Raw genomic sequence first — 13,445 nt, 5'->3', positions numbered from 1 at the left:
ACTGTGTTTGAGGAGCCGGGAGGACGTAAATAAACCAGCGTGGACTTCTTCTATATACCTCATGAGGTAGGCTTGTCTAAGCTCGACTTCCGTTTCGCCATCTACTGTTCTGGCGGTGAATTGTTTTCACAATAAAAAGGCTCGTAGAACTATAAATCAAAAAGGGTCCGTCCGATCCGTCCGTCCGTCATTCCGAAACGGACTCGGAGAAGCATACTGAGGCCTTTACGGCAAAGCTCCGCAAGCTCACTCAGCCCGCAAGGCTGTGATTGGTCTGCTCTACATCCCTTCTGGAGCTGCATTTCCGGTTTCATGTCCCATAATACCGGCAGAAATCACGGAAGATTTAGAAGAAACGAATATGGACCAAATAGAAGAGCACTTGGCAGAAGATATCCGATAGTATGATCATTGTATAACCTGTCACTGACTGGCGGATTTGTCCGCCAGAAAAAGGCTACGAGGAGCCGCAGTGGCTATGTAAATAAACAATCGACGAAGAAGAAAGAAGGCGTCTCTAAGGTAGTCTTCGACAAAAAGCCTCCGCCTAGTGTTCTGGCGCGGAATGGCTTTGTAAGACGCGCAACGGTTGGGGAAGCATGAATGAAAACGAGTCTTGCGCCACAGCGGCGTGAAAAGACGCAGTCGCAGAAGCATGTTTCAGGCTTCAAACCTTCGACAGCTGCCTGCACCTAATAAGATGGTCAGTTTAATTCTGGTGTGACCGTTGTAATGGCTCTGAGAAGACAACTGCCCCGGCAGCAGCTTCAGGTCAAGTCTGCAGGTGTAAGAAAAATGAAAAGTTTTTCATGGTGTTGGCGTAGTGACGTAGATATTTCAACCTGTTCCCAGCAACAGCCCAGATCAGCACGCCATTTGGTACACACATTTGTATTCATTGGGGGGGGAGGATCTTCCATGTTTTAAAAATACAGTTTTAAGATCTTAATTGTTGCCTCTGCCAAGCAGTTGGTGGTTAGTTGTTACACGGGAAAAACTTCTCAGCTGCTCCATGACATTATGGAGTGGGGCAGGACCCAACGAGGAACATTATGAGATGGGAGGTTTTTTAACATGTTCCTTAATTAATGGTTCTCAATATAGAAAAACAGATGTGTTTAAGGAATTTATATCTAAGTGTGTACAATTTCATGCATATCCAACTAATAAATACACATTTAGTGAATTTAAATGTTTCATAAGGGGACTGGGTGGAGGTAAATGCATTTTACTTAATGTCATTCTGGTTTTGTTTTTTATTGAGCTCATGTAAGGTTTTAAGTTCTTGTTATTTTCTTCTGTCGCGTCAATAACACAGACTTTGGGTGAGGTTATAGCAGAACTAAGTATTTAATCGTCATGCAATGATTTCATTAATGATCATTCTTTTCTTCAATCAGTTTTTCCAGTGTTTAAAACCTGAGTAAATGGAGAATCCTCAGGCCCAAGTTAACAAAAACTTATTGTAAAAGCGGTGAAATGGTTTCCAGATAGAAACAGCAGTTACTAGTAACAGTGCCTACATTCTGTGTCAACTATTTAGTCAAAACTAACAGTGTGTTAGTGCCTGCAGTACAAAACGTTGATTTACTGTTGATTGCCAATAAGAGCATCCTGTTCAAAAGGTCAATCTGACAGCATCTGCAGGCACTAACACACTGTTAGTTTTGACTAAATAGTTGACACAGCATGTCAGAGTAGACCTTGGATCAATAGGAGAGGTTTAGACATAACAGAATAAACACGCTCACTCTATGACTCTGTCATCTGTAGCTCACGTTGAACTTTGACACATTGGCATTGTAACCCAAGCACAAAGAGACGGGGAATCTTGAAGGCCTTGGTTTGGCTCAAAGTAAGTATTCATGTATTAAAACAATAAAACTGTAAATGTAGTTGCGGTAAAGGATCAGATAGCGAGGGATGAAAATGTTTCCTTTTAAGTTAATTCCAAAGTGTGTCCATGTTTAATTATGCTTTTGTTATCAGGTGTTTGATGTTCTGTATCATGGTTTGGTAATGCTACAAAATCCCAGGTAGAGAGTGTTAGAAAAACAGTTACAGAATATATATACAGAGACAGAGTCAGAAATAGGACAATGATCAATTTCATCGGAGGACATGCAAGAATTGAATTATCACGACCCAGTTAATACCAGTTAACACAACATAATTCAGTAAATAAATGATAACCACCATTAAACGTCAACTATTCATAAAAATGAGTCTAAAATGTAATATAGAAGTAAATAATATCTGGGGAGGTCTCCCAACAGAGTGGCTACAAAAACACATGATAGCCATTCTTCGGATGTTGACACAGTGATTTGAAAGTGTGAAGATAGAAAACCAAACATGGAGGACTTCACTACAATATTCTGTCCGTGTGCGTAAACCTTGAACTGATGTATTCCATGTCCTTAAGGGACTAGATTCATCAAGGACAATCTGAACAAAGACTTGTCTAATCGGTGGGAATCACGGGAAGTGAATGCTCATGTCACCTTTGCGGCCTTATCTCAAAGATCATTAACTTATTCATCTTTTCCTGCTCATTATAGTGAATCCAGTTTTGAATCATTATCTCTGAGCCCGGAATCATCTTTGGGAAAATGTCCTCGGGTTAAAATCTTAGGTCACGACTCACTCTGCAATTCATCGTTCACGGTCAACATTGAATTGATAATATTCAAGTTGAAGAATATGAATTCAGTTGTTTGCTGTGGGAGCTTTCTGATGCTTCAGGGTAACTTGTAATTAACAAAGAAATCTTCTCGTTAAATAAAACCTCAAAACAAAAATTATCAAAACTGCACCGACATGACTGGTATCATTAAAACAACTTTTTAGATAATGTGTCTTTTTTTTTTTAAGTGACAAGAAGGGACATGTTTTGTACATCAGAACAAATGTCTGTATGAGCATGATAAATTAGACTAGTAGAGTTACATAACGTTTTAAGACATTCTTCTATTAATCCATGACTGATAGAGCTAAGATGTATTTCTTGGCATATATGGGTTTTGTGGAAATGTGAAAATGAATCAAAGCTTATTCTGTCTTTTACAGAACTGCTTTGTTCCTGATACCAACAAATTAATTATTCTTACTTTAGATCTGGACCGAAACTGTTGAGGCAGCGACCCCAGCAAACCTTTTCTTTATAAATGGATTTGCCAGCTTGAACCTGACCGCTGTGTGAGTGAATGAGTTGATTTGTGGGTTTTTCATGCACTAGGATTGTGGAAAACTAAATAACAGCATTGGCTATAAACCTGAACAGTCTGTGGTGTTGCCAATCCTTTTCATGTTTTTATCATGATGCAGATCAAGAAATACCTGTCAAGAAAGAGTAAAAATAAAGTGCTCTGGGGATTTCTAAAATTATTATACCACAAATACCCGTCCAGGATCTACACTTCCCATCCTCTGAGGGTCATGAGAGTTCACTTGTTAAGATCTCTCTCCTGGAAGCTGGTATTATATGTCTGGAAGTAGTCCTTGTCCCTGAAAGCTCGTCTCATGTACCTCATGAAACTAAAGCCGTAACAGCAGAAACAGTGAATCATGCTATGAATATTCATTTCTACTAAGTCGTTATATTTGGACCTTAAGTCAGTTGAACTGACACAGCAGCTGTGCATTTCCTCTGGTACAATTGCCCAGTCCAACATCTATATTTATCTCTGAATGGAGGGATCAGGTTGTGCTGAGGATTATGTCCCACAGCCTTGAATGGGCAAGATCCCTCACCCCTGAACCACTACTGCTGGACACCGAAGTGCACTGGGCAGTGTGTGAAACTGTGCCTCGATAGCATAGCAGCACATTCACTTCACATTTCTCAGGCACCTCGATCACTGCATCACTGCGCTCTTTTAGCTTTTTGGGGCATTTGGCTGAGGTGTTGAATTATACCTTTGTTCCTCCTTAACAAAAAAAAGACCACCGATAATTCTTCAGACTACAACGAGCTCCGAGGTCACCAACTGTGCAGCAGCTCACACATGAGACCAAACAAAGCACAATGGATTCCTCAAACAAAATGTCAAGACCAAATACTATTGTCGACTGTCAGATAAGGTCTTTCTCACAGTGAGGGCACTGGGATTTCTTTTTTGGATTAGGGGGCAGCTGATGCATTATATGTACGAGCTTGCTGTTGCACTCTTGCCGTAGGGGGAATCCACAAATTGCTCTTTTAGCATTTTGCTCATGTGATAATCGACTCCATTTCCTTTCAAAATGTTAGTGCATTTCAAATTGATTCAGGTTCACCAGGAGAGTGAAAAATGAGAATCTCACTGTACAGAAGGAAACTGAAGATGTTTTTGCTTCAAATGGTAGTTGTGAGTTTCTTTACAATGTACATGTATGATTTCGGTTTGCGGGGTAATAAAAGTTGTTATCGCTCAATCAGACCCAGTTTGTGAATGTGCCCAATCCCTGTCTAGATTCCCAGCAGGTTATGCAACAGCCGTCTCACTTTAAAAGGTTGAGAAAAGTCAAAGCAAGTAAAACATTCAAAAACAGGAGCGTGAAAAAGAAGTTGACGTGTTGATAACATTGGAAACTATGTCATGATTTGAATATCATGAGCATGTCAGGGGGCATTAGGTTACCGATGCATTTAAGGAAGAAAATGATCACACAATCAAGTAAAAAAAAAAACTACAGAGAGAATTTATGAGAAAATAGAAGATGGTGCCAAAAGCCTGGAGCCTAATTAAATAAGCTAAAAAAATAAAAGAGAAAGCCGTCAAAGAATCCAGAATGCCACAAACCAAACACAGAGAGGGGTGGCAAATATTTTGCGCTTTGTTTGCAACATTTATGTAAGTACTGAAAAGTTAAGTACCTCAATAAAGAGGGACAGATTTTGTGAAAGGAATTTCAAACGGTGAAGACCATTTCCACTTTGATAGAGTTCTTAAAAGTTCTATTCCATTCTATTCTGTTCTGTAAAAGTATATGATTATCTAAAAAGGTGAGACAGTAAATACAAATTTACAGAAATAGATGCTTAATAATGGTAACGCACTTATCTTTATCTTTTTTTAAGATGCAGTGTGTCAGAAAATGATTTAAAATCTGTCTAACTAAACAGTCACTGAAATACTCATTAAACTGCACATTTACTCTGTACAAAACTTTTGTTGTGTGACTCACAGAACTACAGTTTCAGATTATGCAATTCGTTAATGTGATACTACAGTAAAAGGGGTAAAGGGGAAGGTGTGGGCTGTGATTGGGTCACACTGAGCCAATTGGAGCTGGTGAACCAGCAGAGTAGGTGACCGTGTATTTCTCTGCTAATCAACTTCAGTCACATGCAGACTGAAGGAATGTAAAGTGAGCTGGAGCAAGGCATTGACAATCTGCTGGGGAGTGTCCCTGCTCCACCAATAGGCCGGCAGAACCGGCTCCTCCTTGACAAGCCTTGCATAACACTGGGGATTGGGCCTGCCATTTGGCCAGAGTGGGCAAACTGTTTCTGATTTATGAAAACAATGAACTAATCTCTTACTAAAGAGTGGATCAACAGCTAATCCGTCCAAATGTCGAGTCAACCTTGTTTTTTTCCACAGCCAGGAGACGGGTGTGACGTATCTACTTTTCGACACAGGCACGAAAACATGTTTGATGCGACAAACACCCACATGTAAAAATGTGTGCATCACAGCTGGTACCAGACGTTTTGAAGGGGAATGGGACCCTTTGCTTTCACCAGTCTTATCTCTCTGTAAAGTAACTGATGGTGGAGAAATGACATGAAATAAGGGGGGGACAGACGAGCACTGTGACGCAACAAATGCACAGGTCAGGGATGTAATGCTTCCTGTTCAGCACCAGAACATCAGAGCTCCTCAGATCTGGAGTCTTTTCCTTACATTCTCAACCAGAAAAGGTTTGAAGTTACATTTTATGAACTGCCTTCTTTCACAAAATAAACATGGAAATTACATTGTATAGTCATGTTTATCCAGATAAAGTGCTACTATGCACCTAGAAACAATACAATCTAATCAGGAAGTAGGAGAACAGCAGTTCAGGCTCATATAAAATAAAGGCTATAAAGGAATGTGCAGTTGAAAATGGAATCATAGCGCCACCTGCTGAAAACGTGGTGTGTAATATCAGTGTCTTAAAATGTGTTGCTCTGTTATTTTCCCTCTAGCATTAAATATGCCAGCGATACATTGAGAAAAAGACACAGTCACATTTGGAAAGTAAATCATAATTTTTATGTCACTCTACATTTAAAGAGTTTATTACAGTATCAAAAATAAGTCTTTCGACAACCCTGAATAAATTATAATACTGAAAACAACAAAACACAGTTGCCACACAAACAGCATCATGGCAACATCCACTAAACTCTTCAATACGAACCAAAATGGAACTCTCACATTTACAACATAGGATCGGTGACAGGCTGCTATTCTGATCTTTGTAAACAGAGGAAACACAACCATGTTCAGTGGAGGATCAGGGTGAACACTGTTCTGTGAAGGTCCTTTCTGAAACAAACATGTAAAGGTCCAGTCAACAATGTGTTCAGTCCTTGTATGAGGTAACGGTAAAAGATGAGTACGATGCAGTGAACGTGACCTCTCCACACCACACCGTCTGCACCAACTGTGGTTCCTTCTCCTTTAATAACAGAAAACCTTGTTGGAGAACACATTGGGATCTCTGCCGACAGCGGCTGCACAGGACCCAGCTCCTCATTATTCCTCCAACAATGTGAACAGCGCTCACGGAAGAGCACAGAACTGTGAACGAAATATTATTTCACAGGGCTTTGCCTGTAGTGCCTTTGACATCACATTCGTGGTTTTGATATCACTCAGCGTTTGTCCCGTCTTTTGTCCATTTCCTTTCGAATCCGAGCCACCAGAGCCGCCCTCATGGCTGAATCCAAGCTGTTCTTTTCCGCAACACTTTCCACTACTATCTCGGGCTTATCTTCCTTAACAAACAGAAAAAAATAGAGAAAATATTGAACCAACAAAACTTTAGAGGAAGAAAAAAAATCATACAAAAGGCAAGAAACATCAGATAAAAGGGGATGTGTGGGTACCTTGTGCACAAGGAAGGACGTAATGGCACCAGAGTCTGCCTGATAGTCGAGCCAGAAGAGTTCAGTCCCGTGCGTTTCAGTCTCTGTGCTCGACCCACTCTCGTTCCACTCCTCAGCCTCTGCACCAGCCCCTGGTTCTGATGCATCTGCAAAGCAAGCACACACAAACCATCTCTTCACTCTTATTCAGTGGCTGCACCATCAACGGCAGGAACCCAAGTCAAGGGCAGCTGGATCTTACGTCTTCGCCGTGGATGGTACACTTGGATGTCAGGTCGACGGGGTCGTCTGGGGGTTGTGGTGTTCCTCCGCAGCTGCAGCTCTTTGGCTTCCTTCACCTTTTTATCATAGTCATCCCTGGAAGAGGCAGGGGATCAACACTCTGTTATTGCTCTGAGAAAGACACATGTCACCTTCTAACCTGGCTAAACACGAGCAGGTCATACTCTAGTGTTACTTTGCATAAGGATAACTATTTGCTCTTCAAGTTTAACTGTTTCATGTTGTTTTAACTTCTGACTTTGAAACTAAACATAACTTTGATCAATAGGCCTGTGCGACCTTTGCATTTACTTTCACTTTTGACCAGCTTTAAAAATAATGTAACTTAAACATATGAATCTTTCTTTTCAATCACATCCACTTCTATTTAAAAATCTGAGAAAAGTAGCTTCAGCTCCAGATATTGTGGATGGATGCTGTGAGCTGGCTAGCATGCTCTCTGCTAACACACGCTAACAGTAGTTAAGGAAATCACCTAGCAATCTGGTTCCTCCGGATATGGTGCAGGAAGCCGTGGCTCATGTCCAGGCGCCCTGAACGTTTGTATTTCAGCTCATCCTCTTCGTCGTCCCTCAGAATATCCATTTCAACTCGGGGACAGTAATTAGAAGCTAGTGGCTCTAATTTTTCCTGCAAGTCTCAATCAGAGCACTGACAAAAAGCTACATGCTAGCCAACGGGAATTTGTTGGCCAACCGTAACACTCCCGGAGTTTATAAATCTAGCCTAACCAAAAACATTGTTTTACATTGAATTTTACGAACGCATCACAACATTAAAACATTGAAATTGGTTCCAATAAAAACGAACACTGTAGATTTAAAATTATACCAGTTGTCACGTTGGTTTTGGCCCCTGAGCGACTCAAAGATCGCTGTAGCTCCAAACCCCCGGGATAGTTTTTTTTCTTCATATTTTCGAACGGCGACGCACAAACACCGCGAGCGTCGACGCACACGTTGTGCGACTCATTCATCTGACCCACTCGAAGTTGAGCCGTTCTCTCTTAGTTTGACTTTACCTTCGCAAGATAACAGCGATGATGGTTTCTCTGAAACGAGAAAGAGAAGCTGAGGTGGACGACGACGACGACGACGAAGAAGAGAACGACAGCGACGACGGAGGTGATATATAATGCTAACGTCTGCACGTCGTTTGATTAGCAGGTTGCTACTTTACGCACACTTGGCTAAACGTGCGTTGGATTTTGTATCACTCGCTCATCCAGCATCCGAGGCAGCTCACTTGATATATCTGCGTTGTTGTTTTAACACCGCCCTTACAGTGCACCCCGTGTATAAAAAGCGCCATACCCATGAATAGTACACGCTCTCCTGGGTTAGCTTAGCATGTTTAGCTAGCTTTCCCCCAGCTGATTGGGCATTCGCTGTATTGACTGTTTGCTTCTATGTTGCAGTGGCATCTAAACTAGGCCGAGGTCGTGCAGCAGAAGACCGGAGAAGTCGCCACTGCCCGTATCTCGACACCATAAACAGGCAAGAGAAAGTTCCCTTGACTGTTCACTGTTTATGTTAGTGCTAAATGCTAGCTAGCCCAGTGCTGCTCCATTGCCCTGCAGCTGATCTCCTCTTCTGCCTGTTGATTCCACAGGAGCGTGTTGGACTTTGACTTTGAGAAGCTCTGCTCCATCTCCCTGTCCCACATCAACGTCTACGCCTGCCTCATATGTGGGAAATACTTCCAGGGTGAGTGAATGGTCTGAGAGTCCACCACATTGAAACGCTTGGTTATTCGGGGACTGACCCACTCGTTTGTGCTTCACTGCAGGTAGAGGACTGAAGTCCCATGCCTACACCCACAGCGTCCAGTTTACCCACCATGTGTTCCTCAATCTGCACACACTCAAGTTCTACTGCCTGCCAGACAACTATGAGATCATTGACTCTTCACTGGAGGACATCACTGTAAGTACAACCACAGGGTCATTTCCTGATCACGTGATGGTGCTTTCTTTACTTGAACTTGCATCACATTTATGATTGAGGACATTTTTTATTTAAAGACTGACTGGAGAAATGAAATGGGAAATTGCTGATATTATGCTATGAATGTGTATATCTGTGAGTTTGGATATACATTGTATATTTGGATACAGCTTAAATATTGCCATTGTCTGGTGTGAAAGGTTTCATCACAGCAAGGTCACATCCAAATGAATCTCTATAAACAGAGTCTGCATGTGAATATGCAGAATTGAGCAGGCTTTGGTTGTCTGCCAGTTCGTGTGGAGAGCAAAATGCACTGGCTAACAGCTTTTTATTTCATCCGCATAATGTAGATCGAGATAAGCCTAAATTTAGTGTGGAGAAATGTTTGACTCGTTTCGACTGTAAACAGTGTTTAGCAAACTGAGGATGAAGTCTTGGTCCAGATATCTACTGTCTTCTCTGAAAGTCCCATAATATCGGCTGTTGCCCCCAGAGGCTAATGTTCGTCAGATGAAGGCAGATTCCACTGAAATCAGACGAGCGTTTTTTGGCAGTTGAGTTCACCACATTGGTTTATGTATGTAATGCTGTGACACTCGTGCTTTAATATCTGTTAGAGCATTGATCAAAGATGATTTTAAAGCACTATTAATGTTACTGTAATGTGTCTCTCTCATAATAATACATAGTCAATACTGGCATGTTTTATCATTTGTCGTATTCAAACTCCAGTTTTGTGTCACTAACTTGTTGACACATCTTTTTCTACAGTATGTGCTAAAGCCAACTTTCACCAAACCGCACATTTCAGGACTGGACAAGCAAGGAAAACTGTACCGAGCCTATGATGGTACGACGTACCTGCCAGGCATTGTTGGGCTCAACAACATCAAAGCTAATGACTATGCCAACGTGGTGTTACAGGTATGACGAAACTGCAACAGAAGACATTATCTGGGCATAGTCAGAAACTTAAAAATAACCCATCCTTTTTTGATTTGCTTCTTCTTAGGCTTTTTCCAATGTTCCACCTTTGCGAAACTACTTCCTGGAAGAGGAAAACTACAAAGGAATCCGCAGGCCACCGGGGGACATCATGTTCCTCTTGGTGCAGAGGTTCGGGGAGCTGATGCGCAAACTTTGGAATCCGAGAAACTTCAAGGCCCACGTGTCTCCCCATGAGATGCTGCAGGCCGTGGTGCTGTGCAGCAAGAAGAACTTCCAAATTACCAAGCAAGGTAAGATTTGTGTCACAACGCATCACAGTACAGGGAAGTACGGTAGGTTGTGGGTCTGATTGTTTGTTTTCGTTTCTGCAGGAGATGCTGTGGACTACATGACGTGGTTCTTGAATGCTCTGCATGGGGCTCTTGGAGGCACAAAGAAAAAGCCATGTGAGTCGGAGAATTAAAGACGTTTTCGCCGAGGTTTCTGATCATGTACCTGAATAGTTTGTTAGGAGTTGAAGAACAAACTTAAATACAATTTTTTTTTTTTTTTTTTTTTTTTTTTGGGGGCTATTGGAGCTAATTTGTCCTCATGTAGTGTTTCCAATTTATTATGAACACTGTGAAAATAGAAATTCTATTTCTTCCAGCAATAGTTTCATAATGTGCCCAAAAGAATTCTACATCTCTCATGATAACATAAGCCATCTCTAAGTTGGTGTGTGTGTAGCGCTATTTGCCGTGTGCTTGCTTGTGCTGTTCTGCTGCTGTGTTTGGTTATCGCTGCCGATGTGGCATCAATGCATTTATTTCTCTTACACGAGAACTTGTCGGTTTTCCTTTAGTCTGTGTACCTGAAACTTGGAATCTATTGCACTTGAGAGCAACCTTTGGTCCTTTGCGTGCACCCCATTTCCGTCATAAATGTAATTAATTGATTGCTAAACGCTGCATTTTGTCTTTCTCCCATCATAGCAAGCATTACGCAGGCATTTCAAGGCTCCATGAGGATCTTCTCCAAGAAACTTCCACACCCAGATTTAGTAAGGCTGCTATTTGAACTAATTAACTGTCATATGAATCATGTTGTTAACAATGAAGTCAGATTATTTATATTTGTGTGTGTGTGTAATGTTTATACTAAAACAAAGTGCTTGACCAAAATCAAAAGGATTTATTTCTCATTGTCAAAATTGTTCTTGAGTTTTGAAGCACAGATATTAGACATGGGGCAGAGAGAATATTCTCTTTCACCTGCCACCTTCCTGTGAATATTTGATTTATTATATTTTTTGATATAATTTAATTGTAACTGTAATTATTTCCCAGCCACCCGAGGAGAAGGAGGCATTACTTGTGACGGAGGAATACAAGGAACAGATGTCTGACTCCACCTTCCTGTTTCTGACACTTGACCTCCCAACAGCTCCACTTTACAAGGATGAGAAAGAGCAGCTCATCATCCCCCAGGTCCCCCTCTTCAACATCCTGGGCAAGTTCACTGGCACCACGGAGAAGGTACAGACTATTGCAAATGTTATAATATAACCAGTTGCATTTGTCTTTACTAAAAGATATTCTGAAATAAGACTGGATTAAATTTTGTTTGACTTATAATCAAACCCAAAGCAACGTTTTTACTCTCTGCATCCTCTGTACTCAGATATTACACCTATAAGTTACAACACTTTCCTTTCCTTTCATATTCAGGAATACAAAACCTACAAAGAGAATTTTCTGAAAAGGTTCCAGTTGACCAAACTTCCTCCGTACCTCATTTTCTGCATCAAAAGATTCACCAAGAACAACTTCTTTGTGGAAAAGAACCCAACAATTGTCAACTTCCCCATCACGTAAGTGCTGCACATATACTGTCAGGTGATGTTTGTAGGCTCTAATCTAAAGTGACTGCTGTTACTATGATGGACAGAGGTTGTCTTTAAAAAATTTGAACTCTTGTAAAAAGTGATGTATAGGTTGTGTGAATTTTGTCTCCATGTATATATATGCACTTGTTTATGTTATCACTTTTCAATTTCTTCAACAGGAATGTAGACCTTCGTGAGTACTTGACAGAGGAAGCTCAAGTTACAGAGAAGTGCACCACTTATGACCTAGTCGCCAACGTGGTGCATGATGGGAAACCCACTGAGGGAGCGTACAGAATACACGTTCTGCATCATGTAGGTCGCAAGGAGATAGATAATTTGTTTCTTTGTTACAATAACCACAAACGATCTAAGAAAAGCTTTAGATTTGATCATCGTTTTGCTGATCCTCTGTTCTGAAGTGCCTTTTTGTTTAATCAGGGAACTGGGAAATGGTACGAGATGCAGGACCTTCAGGTGATCGACATTCTCCCCCAGATGATCACGCTGTCGGAAGCCTACATCCAGGCAAGTCCTCCCACTCGTTGTGATTTTGTGTAGGAGAATGTAAATGGTAGTGCCATGACTCCTTCTTCTCTATGCAACAAGAATCCCCTTTTTAATCCGAAGGCATTAACAGCACCACACGTGTATGTCTTTCAAGTTGTAGAGGACAGACGGTTGCAGTATCAGATTATAGTTTTGACTATATAGGTTGTATTTAACCGTTAATTCCATGTAATATGAAAAATAAGCCCTTTACTCATTCATCCTCATCTGTATGAATTTACTGTTGTGAAGTCATCCCTTTGCCTTTTGTAAAGATACAAATATGTATTGTATTGTGTATAATGTATTGTGCTCCTTTTGGTACTAATTGTTTAATTTGATCTGTTTCTAGATCTGGAAGAGACAAGATTGTGCCGATGACACAAACGACCACAAAGAGGCGTAAGCGAGCCAGGATTTTCTTCTTCACTGTGATTGGCCTGAAGTGATGTCACCATTATGAGAGGAACTCGGTATTTAAGTGATTGAATTTAACAATATAGAAAAAGAGTGGCCAGAGAGCATCAAGACTGTGGTTTGTCACAAAAAAGCAAATACATGTAAATGTTTCCATGTTTTTTTCACTGTTTTATCTTTTTATTATGTGGAAGTTTCTAAATAAACAAGCTCCAGAAAATGAGTCTCTGTTAAATTTTAAAAACAAAATTTGAAGAAAAATGTTGCTCCTTTGTGGTTAGTGGTGGTGGTCGCTGACCAAGAGATAGACATAATTGTGTTTACTGGACAAGAGTTTATAATTTGGACT

At 40.9% G+C, this 13,445-nt stretch overlaps 2 protein-coding genes across 2 annotated transcripts; one reads left to right on the top strand and one right to left on the bottom strand.

Moving 5' to 3' along the window:
* Positions 1–6,222: 6,222 nt before the first annotated feature.
* Positions 6,223–8,474, bottom strand: c4h2orf68 (chromosome 4 C2orf68 homolog). Its single transcript, XM_053420459.1, has 4 exons — positions 7,842–8,474; positions 7,326–7,441; positions 7,085–7,230; positions 6,223–6,973 (listed from the first exon to the last, which is right to left on the bottom strand). Exons 1-4 carry the CDS (start codon positions 7,949–7,951, stop codon positions 6,851–6,853), a joined length of 495 nt encoding a protein of 164 aa, XP_053276434.1. The 5' UTR covers positions 7,952–8,474; the 3' UTR covers positions 6,223–6,850.
* On the top strand, positions 8,282–13,316 carry usp39 (ubiquitin specific peptidase 39). The gene is made up of 13 exons (XM_053420457.1): positions 8,282–8,490; positions 8,784–8,862; positions 8,978–9,072; positions 9,155–9,291; positions 10,087–10,239; positions 10,328–10,553; positions 10,635–10,709; positions 11,238–11,305; positions 11,592–11,780; positions 11,973–12,115; positions 12,310–12,445; positions 12,572–12,658; positions 13,032–13,316. The coding sequence occupies exons 1-13, from the start codon at positions 8,406–8,408 to the stop codon at positions 13,083–13,085; spliced, it is 1,527 nt and encodes a 508-aa protein (XP_053276432.1). The 5' UTR covers positions 8,282–8,405; the 3' UTR covers positions 13,086–13,316.
* Positions 13,317–13,445: the final 129 nt, after the last annotated feature.

This window comes from Pleuronectes platessa, chromosome 4, assembly GCF_947347685.1.
Source record: "Pleuronectes platessa chromosome 4, fPlePla1.1, whole genome shotgun sequence".
Lineage (NCBI taxonomy): Eukaryota > Metazoa > Chordata > Actinopteri > Pleuronectiformes > Pleuronectidae > Pleuronectes > Pleuronectes platessa.
Note: the sequence above shows the minus strand (reverse complement) of the source record. Positions and strands in the feature narration are given on the sequence as shown.